The sequence below is a fragment of the Ahaetulla prasina genome, chromosome 3, assembly GCF_028640845.1.
Source record: "Ahaetulla prasina isolate Xishuangbanna chromosome 3, ASM2864084v1, whole genome shotgun sequence".
Taxonomy (NCBI): domain Eukaryota; kingdom Metazoa; phylum Chordata; class Lepidosauria; order Squamata; family Colubridae; genus Ahaetulla; species Ahaetulla prasina.
The window spans coordinates 174,614,092-174,631,320 of NC_080541.1; the positions used below are offsets into that span (position 1 = coordinate 174,614,092).

At 39.5% G+C, this 17,229-nt stretch overlaps 1 protein-coding gene across 13 annotated transcripts in view; it reads right to left on the minus strand.

Moving 5' to 3' along the window:
* MAST2 (microtubule associated serine/threonine kinase 2) overlaps positions 1–17,229 on the minus strand; it is a 178,369-nt gene that overhangs the window by 10,253 nt on the left and 150,887 nt on the right. For all 13 annotated transcript variants that reach the window (XM_058178904.1, XM_058178902.1, XM_058178898.1 and 10 more), the window contains 3 exons: positions 16,565–16,783; positions 11,225–11,451; positions 8,822–8,944 (listed from right to left, as the gene is read on the minus strand). In XM_058178904.1, coding sequence (XP_058034887.1) covers positions 8,822–8,944; positions 11,225–11,451; positions 16,565–16,783 — 569 coding nt within the window. The remainder of the gene's footprint in view (positions 1–8,821; positions 8,945–11,224; positions 11,452–16,564; positions 16,784–17,229) is intronic.

Sequence of the window (17,229 nt, forward strand, 5' to 3'; positions counted from 1 at the left end):
TCTTGACTATAATTAACATACTACTACTTGTACTATTACATTTTATACCACATAACAGATTTTTTCTGCCTTTGAATCATTAACTTCTAGCATCTGCCTAGACCAGTCCCTCCATTTTCTTCTTAAGATTCAGAAGTTGTTTGCCATTGCCTCCTTTCCAGGTCACCCTGTTGACTTTGTGTCTAAGGTGGGACTAGAATTTACAGTCTCCTGATTTCTAGCCTGATGCTTTAACTCCTATACCAAACTGGCTCTCCCTTAAATAGCCTACTTGTTTAGCAATACTTTATTCCTTCTACTTAAATAAAACGTAAGTGTGGCTCACAACACTTGTAATCCCATACAAGGAAATAATTAAATTGAATCAGTAACATCTTGAAAATACCCAAGAACTTTAAATGATTTAAAGATGCCCTCAAGTCATGCTTGTCTCCTAGTAGTTCCATCTTTCTAAATTTTCTTGATAAAAATATGAATTAACCAGCCACTGACATTTTCTCAGGGCCTTTTGTTTCCAATTTTTCAGACTAATCTGAAGCCAATTATGGCATTTCTTGGTGGTTTGGTCTTCTATGCAAGTAATAATCAGCACTGATCCTGCTTGGCTGCAGGGTACAGACAAAATTGGTTTGGGGCTGCTACCTGAAACCCAGATTTAAAAGGTCTTGGAAAATTAAGTCGTTGCCTGACACTGAAAACACTTCCTTGATAGGTCCAAGGATGACTGGCAGCATTTAACATAACATAACATAACAACAGAGTTGGAAGGGACCTTGGAGGCCTTCTAGTCCAACCCCCTGCCTAGCAGGAACCCTACACCATCTCAGTCAGATGGTTATCCAACATTTTCTTAAAAATTTCCAGTGTTGGAGCATTCACAACTTCTGCAGGCAAGTCGTTCCACTTATTAATTGTTCTAACTGTCAGGAAATTTCTCCTTAGTTCTAAGTTGCTTCTTTCTTTGATCAGTTTCCACCCATTGCTTCTTGTTCTACCCTCAGGTGCTTTGGAGAACAGCCCGACTCCCTCTTCTTTGTGGCAACCCCTGAGATATTGGAACACAGCTATCATGTCTAGTCCTTCTTTTTATTAAACTAGACATACCCAGTTCCTGCAACCGTTCTTCATATGTTTTAGCCTCCAGTCCTCTAATCATCTTTGTTGCTCTTCTCTGCACTCTTTCTAGAGTCTCAACATCTTTTTTACATCGTGGAGACCAAAACTGGATGCAATATTCCAAGTGTGGCCTTACCAAGGCATTATAAAGTGGCACTAACACTTCACGTGATCTTGATTTTATCCCTCTGTTTATGCAGCCCAGAACTATGTTGGCTTTTTTAGCAGCTGCTGCACACTGCTGGCTCATATCTAAATGGTTATCCACTAGGACTCCAAGATCCCTCTCACAGGTACTACTATTGAGCAAGGTACCACATATACGGTACTGGTGCATTTTGTTTTTTTGGCCTAAATATAGAATCTTACTTTTTTCACTGTTGAATTTCATTTTGTTAGATAGCGCCCAATGTTCAAGTTTGTCAAGATCTTTCTGTAATTTGAGCCTATCTTCTGGAGTGTTGGCTATTCCTGCCAGCTTGGTGTCATCTGCAAATTTGATGAGTTCCCCATCTATCCCCTCATCCAAGTCATTGATGAAGATGTTGAAGAGTACTGGGCCTAAAACAGAGCCTTGGGGTACTCCACTGCATACTTCCCTCCATGTGGATGTAGTTCCGTTGAGGACTACACGTTGAGTGCGGTTGGTCAGCCAGTTACGAATCCATCTGGTGGTGGTGCTGTCTAACCCACATTTTTCTACTTTATCTAGTAGTAGGTTATGGTCTACTTTATCAAATGCTTTACTGAAGTCCAAGTAAATTATATCGACAGCATTCCTCTGGTCTACTAATTTTGTCATTTTGTCAAAGAATGCGATAAGATTAGTCTGGCATGATCTGTTTTTGACAAACCCATGTTGGCTTTTGGTTATTACTTTGTTTGCTTCTAGATGTTTGGTGATTCGTTGCTTGATTATCTTTTCCAGAATCTTCCCCGGTATTGAGGTCAGGCTGATAGGTCTGTAGTTTCCTGGGTCTGTTTTTTTTCCTTTTTTGAAGATGGGAACTACATCAGCTCTTTTCCAGTCCTCTGGCAGCTCCCCTGTGCTCCAGGATCTTTGAAAGATATAGTTCAGTGGTTCTGAGATCACGTCTGCCAGTTCCTTCAGAACCTTGGGGTGTAATCCATCCGGTCCTGGTGATTTGAACTCGTCTAGGGTAGACAGGTGTTCACTTACCATTTTCTTCCCTATTTTAACTTGTGTTTCTAATCTGTTTTTTGTAGTGCTGTTTTTGATAGGTTGGATTGTTTTTTCCTTTTGTGTAAAGACAGATGCAAAATATGAGTTAAGTGATCTGCTTTCTCCCTGTTGCTTGTCATCTTCTTGCCACTTTCTCCCAGCAATGGGCCAATTGTTTCCTTGACTTTTTTCTTGTTTTTAACATGTTGGAAGAAGCTTTTTTTGTTATTTTTTACTTTTGTCGCTAGCCTTTGTTCATTGTGAGCCTTAGCTTTCCTCATAATCAGAATATCCTTATGAAGAAGAAAGTAGAGGTACTCAGAGATCTGTTTTAAGAACTCACTGTATATACAGTCATATATATACAATTATATATATTTTTATATATTTATATATTATATAAATTTATAATAAATAAATAATATATATATATGTTTTCTGAGGTTTTCACGGGTGTTTGTATGTAGGTCTTTGGTTGTTCGGGTTTTCTCCCGTGTAAAATTGGAAGTGTCTTGGCAACGTTTTGATGAAGTCTCATTCGTCATCTTCAGGCTGGTGTTTACTGCTTCGTGCTTCTAGGAGCAATGTGTGATTGCAGCTGTTTCTTCCTTTTAACTGCTAGTGGGGGCTTGAACCGATTGGTTGGGAGCTTGGCTGTGTTCTGATTGGCTGGGGGTGAGTTCTGTTGGGGGGGCTTGGTTGTGCTCAGGTTAGTCTGAGTTGCAGGGGGATTTGAGTTCATGAGCTGCATTGCTGTTGTTTGGCTTCGCGTTCGTGGTTGTGCACCATCTTCATGGTGGGTGTCAGTCTGCTGCATGTATGGATTGGAGGGGTTTGAAATGGCTAATGATGCAGCTGTGGTCTGGCTTCTTGTCTGTGATCGTGCTTCATTATCGGTGTGGGTTTGAGTCTGCTTTCCACGTGGATGTGAGGTGGTGACATGCTGTGTGGCACTCGTGAGTGTGGGTCTTGCGTCATTCTTCATGTTAGGGACTCGTTTGTCGATAAGGGCGGGTTTCCAAGTGGCTGGTAGGCGGGAGGTATCATCTCGTTTATTCATGCTGTGTGGGCGTTTTTCTATCTCGATGGCTTCTCTGATTATTCTGTTGTTAAAGTGTTCAGTTTTAGCGATAGTTCTGGTATTTTTAAAGTAAATTTTATGTCCTGTGGCTTTAAGGTGTTGGACCAGGGAAGAAGTTGGTTCCTCTTTTCTGACTGAGTTCTTATTTTCTTCAATGCGTGCACTTATTCTTCTGTTGGTTTGTCCGATGTATGTGGTGCTGCAGGCGGTGCATGGGATTTCATATACTCCTTGATTTTCAAACTCAATTTTGTCTTTGGGGTTTCTTAGGATGGTGGATATTTTTCGGTTTGTGCAGAATGCTGTCTTGATGTTGTGTTTGTGAAGGATCTTGCTGATTCTGTCTGTGGTGCCTTTTATATATGGGAGGAGGACCTTGCCGTTTTCTTGTTCTCTGTCTTGGATTTTAGTGGGGGTTTCTTTATGAATTAGTTTGGTAATCTTATTTCTTTGGAATCCATTGGATGTTAGTACGTTAGTGAGAGTGTGTAGTTCGGTTTTTAGGTGTTGTTCATCAGCTAAGCATTTTGTTCTGGAGATGAGTGTCTTGGCTACGGAGTTGATCTGTGCTGGGTGGTGGTGTGAGAGTGTGTGCAGATAGCGGTTTGTGTGTATTTTCTTCTGGTAGATGGTATCTCCTAGGGAGCCACTGGATTTCCTGTAGACTAAGACATCCAGGAAGGGAAGTTGGTTGTTAGCATCTGTTTCCATGGTGAATTGTATTTTGGGGTGTAGGCTGTTGAGGTGTATGAGAAAGTTGTCCAGTTTTTCTTTCCTGTGTGGCCAGATTATGAAGGTGTCGTCTCCGTATCTGAGCCAGAGTTTGGGTTTGTGGTCAGATTTTTCTAGAGCTTGGGTTTCAAAGTGTTCCATGTAGAGGTTTGCAATGACAAGTGAGAGGCATGATCCCATGGGTGCTCCTTCTGTTTGTTTGCATTTTTGTCCGTTATAGATGAAGTATGTGTTGCATAGGCAGTGATTGGTTAGATCTAGGATGTGCTTGGGGGGGTTATATTTGTTTTGGATGGCTGTTAAGGCTTCAATTGGCACTTGGGTGAAGAGGGATATGACATCAAAGCTCATGAGTAGATCGCTGGGCTGTAAGTTTTGTTTCTTTATGATCTCTATGAACTGGAATGAGTTTTTTATGTGTGAGATGATGGATTCTGCATAGGGCTGTAGTTGCTTGGTGAGAAATTTGGCTATGTTTTGTAGAGGTGAGCCTATAGAGCTGACTATGGATCTAAGTGGGATTCCTTCTTTGTGTATCTTGGGGAGACCATAGAGCTTAGGGCATATGGATGATTTCTCTCTAGGAATGATTCTTTGCTAGATTTCTTCACTGATGGGGGAAACTTTTATTTTGGATCTAGTGGTTTTTTCTGGTAGGTGGTGGGGTCTGAGTTTAGGGGTTTGTATGCGGAGTCTTGGAGTAGGTTGGTTAATTTGGTTTGGTAGTCAGATGTGTTCATAACCACCGTGGCGTTGCCCTGTCTGCTAGTAGGATTATTATGCTGGTGTCTTCTTTCAGGTTAAGTAGTGCCGTCTGTTCCTCTTTGGGTAAGTTGCTTTTGGGTGGCTTGCTGGTGCAGAGGATGTTGGTGATTTCGAGTCTGATTCTGTTAGCATCATCAGGGTTGATTTTGGTAAGGCTGGTTTCAACTCCGCATATAATGGTTTCAGTGGGGATGTGTTTGGGAGTGACTGCAAAGTTGAATCCTTTGGAAAGGACATCGGTTTCTGCTTTGGTGAGGATTCTATCTGAGATGTTATGCACTATTTGTTTCAGGTTTGGCTGTGAGGGGGGACGGGTTTGTTTCTGGCGTTCTTGTAGTCTTCGGAGTTTGTTGGTGTGTGTGTCTGTCTTGAGGCTGGTCTGTGTTTCAGCTCTCCAGACTGCGAGTTGTTTGGATTTGTCCCAAAGTGCGGGGTGGATCTTGTTGCTGAGTTTGAGGTGAAGTGTAAGGAGATCTTTGTTGATTCAATCTAGGAGGAATCTTTTTGTGTGAAGTCCATTTCTGATTAGGGCCAATTCTGTTCTTTTTAGGATGCGTTTGGTGACTGCAGAGTTGGAGTCGAATTTCAACTGGAAGCATGTGGGGATTAAATTTTGACCTCGGCAATTGTGTAGGAATGCGAGGTCACATAAAATGGAAGCTCTTTGGACTTCCAGTTTTTCATAGGTCCTGGGGTCAGATGGTGGATTTCCTCCCCATAGAGGTGCGATATTTGTTTTCTGAGGTTTTCGTGGGTGTTTGTATGTAGGTCTTTGGTTAGTCGGGTTTTCTCCCACATAAAATTGGAAGTGTCTTGGCGACATTTCGACGAAGTCTCATTCGTCATCTTCAGGCTGGTGTTCATCATCTTCAGGCTGGTATATATATATATCTATATATGCAGACCAGGATGAACTCACAAATACTGTAACATCATATGTCAGCTTCTGTGAAGACTTATGTGTACCGACAAGGAACTTGCGAATATACAGTAACAACAAACCTTGGTTCACACCTAAATGTAAGCAGCTACGTCATTCCAAAGAGGAAGCCTACAGAAAAGGTGATAAAATGCTGTACAACCAGGCCAGAAATGTACTAACAAGGAAGATCAGAGCAGCAAAAAGAAGCTACTCTGAAAAGCTAAAGAATCAGTTTTCAGCAAATGAACCAGCAAACATGTGGAAAACTCTTAAAAATATCACTGGCTATGGCAAACCACCTTCCCAGGCTGAAGGAAATCAACAACTGGCAAATGACCTGAATGAGTTTTACTGCAGGTTTGAAAGGAAACGATAGCCACCTATCTCCACAACCCCTATCTCAGACACACCAACAACAGCCAAGCCTCCTACAACTGACCCCATCCCATTGGGTTCACAACCCCTAGTTATCACAGAAAAGGAAGTGCAGGACCTATTTCACAGACAAAAGCCAGGAAAAGTTCCAGGCCCAGACAAGATAACTCCTTCTTGCTTAAAAGTCTGTGCTGACCAATTGGCCCCCATCTTCACCCATATCTCCAATAAATCACTAGAGATGTGCTATGTTCCTTCTTGCTTCAAATGCTCTACCATCATCCCAGTGCCGAAGAAGCCCACCATCAAGGAACTGAATGACTACAGACCAGTTGCTTTAACATCTGTAGTCATGAAAACCTTTGAAAGGCTAGTGCTTTCCTACTTGAAAACCATCACGGATCCGCTGTTAGACCCCTTGCAATTTGCATACCGAGCAAATAGATCAACAGATGATGCTGTTAATATGGCTCTGCACTACATCTTACAACATCTTGAATCTCCAAAGACCTATGCAAGGGACCTCTTTGTAGACTTTAGTTCAGCATTCAATACCATCATTCCAAATACTCTTCTAACTAAGCTAAACCAGCTACAGGTACCTGAACAGACTTGTAAGTGGATCACAAGCTTCCTAAAAAACAGGAAGCAGCAGGTGAAGCTAAGCAGGATCACATCAGATACCTGTACAATTAGCACAGGGCCCCCCCAAGGCTGTGTGCTCTCCCCACTTCTCTTCTCTCTGTATACCAATGACTGCATCTCCAACGAGCCATCTGTTAAACTACTGAAGTTTGCAGATGACACAACAGTGATTGGTCTCATTCGAGACAATGATGAATCCGCATATATGGGAGGTCGAACAACTAGCCTTATGGTGTGACCGAAACAATCTGGAACTGAACACACTCAAAACCGTAGAAATGGTGGTAGACTTTAGGAGAAACCCTTCCATACTTCCACCTCTCACAATACTAGACAACACAGTATCAACAGTAGAAACCTTCAAATTTCTAGGTTCTACCATATCGCAAGATCTAAAATGGACAGCTAACATCAAAAACATCATCAAAAAAGAACAACAAAGAATGTTCTTTCTGCGCCAACTCAGAAAGCTCAAACTGCCCAAGGAGTTGCTGATCCAGTTCTACAGAGGAATTACTGAGTCTGTCATTTGCACCTCTATAACTGTCTGGTTTGGTTCTGCAACCCAACAAGAAAGACACAGACTTCAGAGGATAATTAGATCTGCAGAAAAAATAATTGCTACCAACCTGCCTTCCATTGAGGACCTGTATACTGCACGAATCAAGAAGAGGGCCGTGAAAATATTTACAGATCCCTCACATCCTGGACATAAACTGTTTCAACTCCTACCCTCAAAATGATGCTATAGAGCACTGCACACCAGCACAACTAGACACAAGAACAGTTTTTCCCCAAACACCATCACTCTGCTAAACAAATAATTCCCTCAACACTGTCAAACTATTTACTAAATCTGCACTACTATTAATCTTCTCATCATTCCCATTACCCATCTCCTTCCAATTATGACTATAACTTTGTTGCTGGTAATCCTTATGATTTATATTGATATTGTTTCCTGATTGCTTATTTGTACCCTATGATTATCTTTAAGAGTTGTATCATTAAGTGTTAAATTTGTATCCTATGACTATCATTAAGTGTTGTAAATGTTGAACCTTGATGAAGGTATCTTTTCTTTTATGTACACTGAGAAAATATACACCAAGACAAATTCCTTGTGTGTCCAATCAAACTTGGCCAATAAATATTCTATTCTATTCTATTCTATTCTATTCTATTCTATTCTATTCTATTCTATTCTATTCTATTCTATTCTGATGAGGCGTGATGAGCTGAACTAACTCCCAGTACTTTTCAGGAAGAAAAAACTTGTCACGGCTTCGGATCATTAAATCTTAGAAATGCTAAGATGTTATCCCCAAGCCTTGGATAATATATCATCAAATTTAGCAATCTAGCAGCTAGTTTTTTATTGCAATTTCTAAATCTTCTTCAAACAGCAAATATATACAATGCATTAAACTAATCCAGGTGTGTCAAACACAAGGCCCGTGGGCCGGATTCGGCCCACAGGGTGCTTAGATCTGGTCCGTGGGGCTGCCCTGGAAATAGGAAAGGATTAGCCTGTGGTGGGTCTGCCAGTGAAAATGGAACTTGGTAGGGCCGCCCACAGCCCTCCCAAGCTCTGTTTTCACTGGCAGAGGTTGCAGGAGGCCATTGCAGCTGAAAATGGAGCTCAGGAGCCTGTTTTTGCTGGCAGAGTGCTTGGCCACCACAGGCACCGCCGACACGAGTGATGTCGAGCTGGCCACGGCCATCCTGGCTGTGTCCCTCCCAAGTCAAACACAACCCTGATGCAGCCCTCAATGAAATCGAGTCTGACACTCCTGCACTAATCTATCTGGAGGTCATGAAAACATCAGTTGTCTGCAACTGCAACATCAGATTAAAAAAAAGGATTCTGTGCCACCTGATCTTCCTATGGAAAAAACCATTTTAAATGGTTTGAAGTTACTGGAAACATTTTTTTTACTAAATATTTGAGCTGACGGACATCACTCCTGTTGTACAGCAGGCATCAATTTTCAGTCTTTACCTTCAGAATCAACTCTACCACTTCTGTATGAACCAATCCATGTACAGGCTCTCCATTCACATGAGTTATCAAGTCTCCTTCTCTTAGACCAGCTTCACTTGCTGGGCCACCTTCTTCTACAAGCTGCGATGATAGAGAACAAAGCGAAATAATAATAGCAATACATTAATAATCTGTTCATATTAAAACACATTCCAATTTCACGCATAAACAACTATGCTTCTGATTATACTTAGGGCATTTCACTTGCAAATCGTGTGCTGCTGTTAGTGAGGTCTATCCTATCCATGTTCAAGTATTCTCTAGTGTTAGTAGTACAGAAATTTCAGAATCAAAATGGATAAACAATTAAATATAACAATGACAAATGAGATAGTTTTGACTTCCAGGTATAATATGATGACCTGAAGACAGCTCTGCAAAAGTGGAGCTGACAACTGTGGCAAAGATCAAGGTACCAGTGACTGGACTGATTCTTTGAAACCTTTCTGGATAAGGAGAAGGTAGGAGATCACCCACAGGTGTTCTAGATAGCTACTCCTTGTAAGAAGACAGTAGGACAGCAATTTTTTTTGTGGGTTTGAGCACCAAGAGACAATGGAATTAGCCATCTTGCTTGCAACCACAGCAGAGGCTTTTAATAGACACTAAATTTGCAAACCTCACTTTCTAATAATTTTCAGAAATTGCTTATTAATTACTTCTAAGCTACTAGAGATCTTCTCTAAGCTACTTGAGAATGTCAAGTTTGAAAACCTTCAATCCTGAATGAAAGAAAATTTAAATCATATGCTTAAGAATTTGAAGAATATGAAATAAGCAGCAAAAATCTAAATATTTTGATCTCAGAAATAGTAAATGTACTAAGGGGCCAGATAAAATTGGAATATTGATACAATTTCCCATAGGAAACAGATTCTGTTTGGGTTTTTACAAGACATATGAAAGAGACGCAATTTCATGATTTCAAACATAGAGCATTAGAGGGGGTAAAATTTTTGGTGGGGGAAATATTTACAAGCTAATAAAATGTTGCAAAACATTATAATATTGAAAATACTGAAGGGAACTTTTGAAGAATGGAGTTAAAAATTAGTAGCCACAATATCAGCAATGTCAGTAACCTATGTAAAGACTTTGTCCAAAAATGTTATTAAAGAAATGACAGGTGTAGTACATTTTTATCCAGCAAGATAGAGATGGTATTGAATGTGAATTTAGAACTGGCTGAACTTTTAAAATTTAAAAGGGAAATACAAATGATAAACTAAGAGATTGACAATTAGAAATCAAATTCTGTGAGGATATTTGAATGCACTGAAGATTATGACTGTTAGAAGTAAAAGGAAGGAATATAAAGTTGGTTTATTTGATCAAGATGTATTATTACGTTTGGCAACCCTTTGTGGACTTTCTGCTGACATCAGGACTGAGAAGATGGTGCTTTATGGATTTGTTTATAGATGGAATATGGGATAAAGAGTAAATATCTGTAAATCTTAGAGGGTGTAAAGAATCTCTAAATTTGCTTATACTTGTGATGAAGGCTGAAAGTCACTTCTTTATACATTACTTTTTCTGTATTACGTTCTTACTTTCTCTTCTATTCCTTTTTTCATTTTCTTTTGTTTAGTTTGAATTAGATTTTACTATTATAATTAAAATTCTTAAGAAAATTATATATTAAAATGACAAAAAAGATACAGGGCTTATGTTTATTGGCCGCTGTATGCATAATGCAATTTTTGCAAGGTCATAACAAATAAGGGTCAGAAATCAATTTACTAAACTATTCTATTTCCTATTATGATTATATTGCTGCTAATTAGCTTCGAAGATCAATTTCTACTTCCATAAATACTGAATAAAGCCTATAGGGAACTTGGAACATAATTTTGCTTCCCTTCAATTGTGAACATGGCATAACAGACAATATTCACTGAGAAAAATAATCCAGGCAAATAACAATATACTTATAAAGAAAATATAATCAAAGCAAGATAAATTATAACACAGCTGAACTAAACTCAAAATCCTGATCAATTAACTGGGAAGACAGTAATGCTATAAGACATGTAACTAAGTCTAAGCAGATGTGTAAAAAAAAAAAACATCACCTAAGGCTAGAGAGATCTGAAACAAGCAATCACTGTCAAGACAACTCAGAAGGAATTTACCTATAGGTTTCAACTTTGATATTTTCATGCACATACATCAACTACATATATTTTCTTTTACAAAGGAAGTCATCGTTCTAGAGGTAATTCTGGGAAAGATTGTTTAGGTATAAGCAAGGTTTTTTTTATTAAGTTAAAGGTACCGCACATTGCTCTAATTTTCAAAGCAGGCTCTTACTAAATTACTATATATCATGACATAAAAATCCAATAGGTCCAAGCATACCCAGACTATGTGATGCACTGAATAGATATCACTGTTCCCCATGTAGACTCTAATTGCACGAAGTGAAAAACCATAATTCTTCCCAGCTCGATGGATGATGATTGGTGGTTTGGGATTCGTAACAGCAGGAGAATAGTCTCGGCTTGGAGATGAGTCTCTTGAAGATGGGTTGGAGGAGAGAGAATGAGGTGACATTGGACTAGCCAATGGCGAACAGGTATGGTGTTCTACATGAACAAAGAAAATGCTTCCAAATTAGAAAACCTACTTTTCAAAAGAAAATAAAACTTGCAATAATGTATTAAGGGGGAAATAAGCTTTCTGACTGCAGTACCCAGAAAGCTGCTTTTCATTTTTCTTCCCCATTGTGGAAAAAGATGCTGTCGTGTCCCACTCCTCCGCTGACGCAACAGATGCTATAATAATAGCACCAGGAAAATGGCAACTTGGTATTTGATTATACCTGGTGCAATTCACTTGTAAATATGTGCTCAAAAATAAAACATTTTAAGCTATGAATTTCTTATTCAATTTTTAAAGAAACTATACATTAAAATGCACCAGGTTTTTAGTCTGTCATGAACTACAAATATGTATTCACAAAGAAGCTATAGAAAACAAATTAAACCTAATTGCAGACTGGATAAAACATTTTCCTAATTCTTAAAAGCAAAGAATTATGTGGTATGGCATATATTTGGGTTCCTGTTTGAAGGAGGTAATTCTGGATTATTGTTATTATTATCTTATTAATTAAACATGAAACTAAGTCAACTGAACATTTAAAAACGTGTCACAAATACCAGTGACAGGATTCAAGTAATTTAACAACCGGTTCTCTGCCCTAATGATTTCTTCCAATAACCAGTTTGCCAAACTGCTCAGAAAGTTAACAACCGGTTCTCCCGAAGTGGTGCGAACTGGCTGAATCCCACCACTGACAAATACGATTGACTGGTGCTAATGGCCGATACGGGTTGCTGCCAGCGTCCTAGGTATCAACAAAGTATCTTCTTAAAATATTTGATGTTCCGAGTACCGCAATTTTTTGCAGTTCTGCTGGTGTTATTGCAGAAAGCTGCAATTTCTTGATGTGTTTTGTAAAATTCTTGGACATGGTATCAAGTGCCCCGATGACAATGGGTATCACTGTTACATATTTCATCCATAGCCGTGTAGTTTCGATGGCCAGGTCACGATATTTCGTGATTTTTTCCTGTTCTTTTTCTTCGTCTCTTGGTACAGCAATATCAATAAACTGTACGCTTTGGCCCTCAACAACCATGATATCTGCCGTTTTATGTTCCAAATGACGATCCATCTGTATTCGAAAGTCCCACAAGATCTTCACTGTCTCATTTTCAATAACTTTTTCCACATTGTGCTCCCATGACTTTTTGGATACAGGTATGTCGTATTTTTTACATAATGACAAGTGGACTAATGTAGCAACTCGATCACATCTACAGTTGCAAGAAAAAGTATATGAACCTCTTGGGATTATGTGGAGTTTTGCATGAATTGGTCATAAAATGTGCTCTGAACATCATCTAAGTCATAACAATAGAAGAACACAGTCTGCTGAACATAATACTACACAAACATTAGATGTTGCCATGGTTTAATTGCCCATAACATGTAAACATTCACAGTGCAGGGAGGAAAAAGTATGTGAGACCCTAGCCTAATGACTTCTCCCAGAGCTAATTGGAGCCAGGAGTGAGCCACCCTTGATTCCAATCAGTGTGATGATATTGGATGTTTTGCTGACAGCTGTCCTGCCCTTTAAAAACACACACCTGTTGTGGGTTTACTGGTTTCAAGAAGCACTGTCTGATGTGAACCATGCCTCGCAGAAAAGAGCTCTCAGAAGACCTATGATCAAGAATTGTTGATTTGCATGAAGCTGGAAAGGGTTACAAAAGTATCTCCAAAAGCCTTGATGTTCATGTGTCCACGGTAAGACAGATTGTCTACAAATGGAGAAAGTTTAGCACTGTTGCTACTCTCCCTAGGCGTGGTCATCCTGTAAAAATGACTGCAAGAGCACAGCACAGAATGCTGCATGAGGTAAAGAAGAATCCTAGAGTGTCAGCTAAAGACCTACAGAAATCTCTGGCACATGCTAACATTTTTGCTGACACATCTACAATAAGGAAAACATTAAACAAGAATGGAGTACATGGGAGGACACCACGGAGGAAGCCATTGCTGTCCAAAAAGAATATTGCAGCACGTTTGAAGTTTGCAAAAGAGCACCTGGATGTTCCACAGCACTACTGGCAAAATAAACTGTGGACAGATGAAACCAAAATTGAGTTGTTTGGGAAGAACACACAACACTATGTGTGGAGAAAAAAAGGCACAGCACACCAACATCAAAACCTCATTCCCACTGTAAAACATGGCAGAGGGAGCATCATAGTTTGGGGCTGCTTTACTGCCTCAGGGCCTGGACGGATTGTTGTCATTGATGAGAAAATGAATTCCAGAGTTTATCAAGACATTTTGCAGGAAAACGTACAACCATCTGTCCGCCCACTGAAGCTCTGCAGAGGATGGGTGATGCAACAGGACAATGACCCAAAGCATACAGGTAATTCAACAAAACAATGGCTTCAACAGCACAGAATACGCCTTCTGGAGTGGCCCAGTCAGAGTCCTGACCTCAACCCGATTGAAATGCTGTGGCATGACCTTAAGAGAGCGATTCACACCAGACATCCCAAGAATATTGCTACACTGAAACAGTTTTGTGAAGAGGAGTGGTCCAAAATTACTCCAGATCGTTGTGTAGGTCTGATCTGCAACTATAGGAAATGTTTGGTTGAGGTTATTGCTGCCAAAGGAGGGTCAACCAGTTATTAAGTCCAAAGGTTCACATACTTTTTCCTCCCTGCACTGTGAACATTTACATGTTATGTTCAATTAAACCATTGCAACATCTAATGTTTGTGTAGTATTATGTTCAGCAGACTGTGTTCTTCTATTGTTGTGACTTAGATGACGTTCAGAGCACATTTTATGACCAATTCATGCAAAACTCCACATAATCCCAAGGGGTTCACATACTTTTTCTTGCAACTGTAGCTTTGTAATCAGTTTGCACTTTTGCTGCACTCACATATTAAGTGTGAAACAATTTCAACTTTGTTGTTGCAAAGTCGGCAGTTTGGATTGTCAGTGATTTTTTGTATCTTCGCTTTCATGGCATTAGTTTGTAGTGCTTGTTCTTGCGCAGCGAGTATTAAACCTTCTGTTTCTTTCTTGATGGTTTCTCTCTTAAGGCATGCTCATGTCAAGTTGTTATCACACTTTCTTTCCTTCAATGTTTTTCAAGTATTGTCCATGCAGGGCTTTGGTTTTCCATCCATTTAATCTGTCATCCAACTGTTTTTCCTCATATTCTGCCTTTGTTTCTGTTGTTTTTATAAAATTTTCACAGCCTGCAGCAATCTTTCTGTGCTTTGGTTCACATAATCATTCAAACTTTGTTTTTCTTCTTCTACAGTTTGATGGATTTTCAATAGCCCTCTGCCCCCTATTCTTCTTGGCAACTACAACCTGTTGGTGTCATTTCGTGGATGTAAAGCGTGGTACATATTGAAATGTTTACACATTTTCCGGTCCAGGTTTTCCAGTTTAGCCACAGTCCAGTTGATGATTCCAATAGTAGTAGTAGTAGTAGTAGTAGATGATGATGATGATGATGATGATGATGATGATGATGATGATTATTATTAACTTTATTCATTAAACGTGAAACTCAGTCAACTGAACATTCAAAAATGCATGAAAAATACCATTAACTGGTGCTAATGGTTGATACGGGTTGCTGCCAGCGTCCTAGGTATCAACCAAGTACCTTCTTAAGATGTACAATATTCCAAGTTGCGCAGTTTTTTGCAGTTCCGCTGGTGTTATTGCAGGAAGATGCAATTTGTTGATATATCTTATAAAATTCTTGGACATGGTACAAAGTGCCCTGATGACAATAGGTATCACTGTTACATGTTTCATCCATAGCTGTGTAGTTTCGATAGCCAGGTCGCGATATTTCATGATTTTTTCCACTTCTTTTTCTTCAACTCTGGCATGTCCTGGTACCGTGATGTCAATAAATTGTACATTTCAGTTTTCGCCAACTGTGACAACTATGTTGTGTTCCAAGTGACTATTATTATTATTATTATTATTATTATAATTAAAAAATTCAGGTTTTTGGAGTTCATAATAGGGCTTTCTTAGATGGGATCATCGTTTCTTAAGGGTTAGAGTAGAGCTGATACTGGCAATTTTATTGGCACTGGCAAGTAAACATATTCATGTTTCTCCTGTTGACAATATCAACCTAGTGGCTAATATGAATTTCCTTGGAAGTGGATTCCATGATCCTTGGAAATGATTTATCAAATATATTTGAAATGATTCATAAATTTATCATTTATGAAGTGATATATCAAAACAAGTTAGATTTAAAAGTAACAGTGTACTAATCATAGCTAAAAAACAATCACAGTAAAATCCCATTCCTTATTATAGCATAAGCTTATCCATGGCAAAACTATTATATTAAAGGTAGAATAGTGTGATTCCTGGCAAACCGAGAAAAAGATATAATAGAATAGAATAGAATAGAATTTTTTATTGGCCAAGTGTGATTGGACACACAAGGAATTTGTCTTGGTGCATATGCTCTCAGTGTACATACAAGAAAAGATACCTTCATCAAGGTACTATCATAAGATAGTCTGTCTATCTCAGAAAGTGGTCTACCATATTTTTCGGAGTATAAGACGTACCTTTTTCCCCCAAAAAAGAGGGTGAAAATCTGGGTGCGTCTTATACCCCAAATGTAGCCCTGCCCAGCTTCTCAAATAGACGTTTTAGAAGTTGGAAAAAGCATCAGAAACGGAGCTTCAGAAAAAAAGCCCCAAACTGAGCTTCAGAAAAAAAGCCCCAAACAGAGCTTCAGAAAAAAAGCCCCCAAATAGAGCTTCAGAAAAGAAGCTCCCAAACAGAGCTTCAGAGGCTTTTTTCTGAAGTTCTGTTCTGGAAGCTTTCAGAGGCAGAAAGATGTTGTTGTTTTTGAAACGGAGTTTCAGAGGCAGGAAAAAAAAAAAAAGGCACAGAGCTCACAACCTAGGAACCTGTTGCTAAAATTCACCTCTGGGAACAGCTGATTGGGGGTATTCCGGGAGGCCAATCCACCTGCCAATCAGCTTTTTTCTTATTTTCCTCCCCAAAAACTAAGGTGCGTCTTATACTCCAGTGCGTCTTATACTCCGAAAAATACTATTTTGATTTGATTTTTTAAAAAGTCCTTGAAACAGATATTACCTGAGGGGATCAAGAGGGAGAGGGCAGTAGCTGATGCTGACTTGATCACTTTATTGACAGGACGCGGGGAGGTCCGCTTTTCACTGGAATCACCTGAAAGTAGCCGGTGTCGAGCTCGCCGCACAGCCAGATCACTGGTAGCCTTGGGAGTCATAAAGTCTGGACTTTCACTGCTGTTGCTACGCGTATAATGATCAGAAACATCTGTAGTGTTTCTACCTACAATTTGAAAAAAAAAAAAGATCAGAGCCATATGGAATTTCTATTTGTCTCTCCCTCCAAAGGTAGGTGTGCTGTACGGCCGACCAGTCTTTTTAAAAAAGTGATATATTTAGAGCCGCTTTAGCACTTCTGCAGCTCCACTTTAACAGTGCAACAGCTAAACAGAACTTCTGGTACCATGTTTCCCTGAAAATAAGACCCTGTCTTATATTTTTTTGAACCCCGAAATAAATGCTTGGCCTTATTTTCAGGTAGGTATTATTTTGGGGCACGTTGAGCAAGATGGGGCTCCTCTTGCCATCTTACCTGGTTTCCAGCTCTGTCTCTCTAACCCTAACCAGAGGAAATGGCGGGGACCAGCTGCGTTTAAATATTTTCGGGGAGGGCTTATTTTTGGGGAGGGCTTATTTTAGTGCATGTGCTCAAAAGCCCAATTGGGCTTA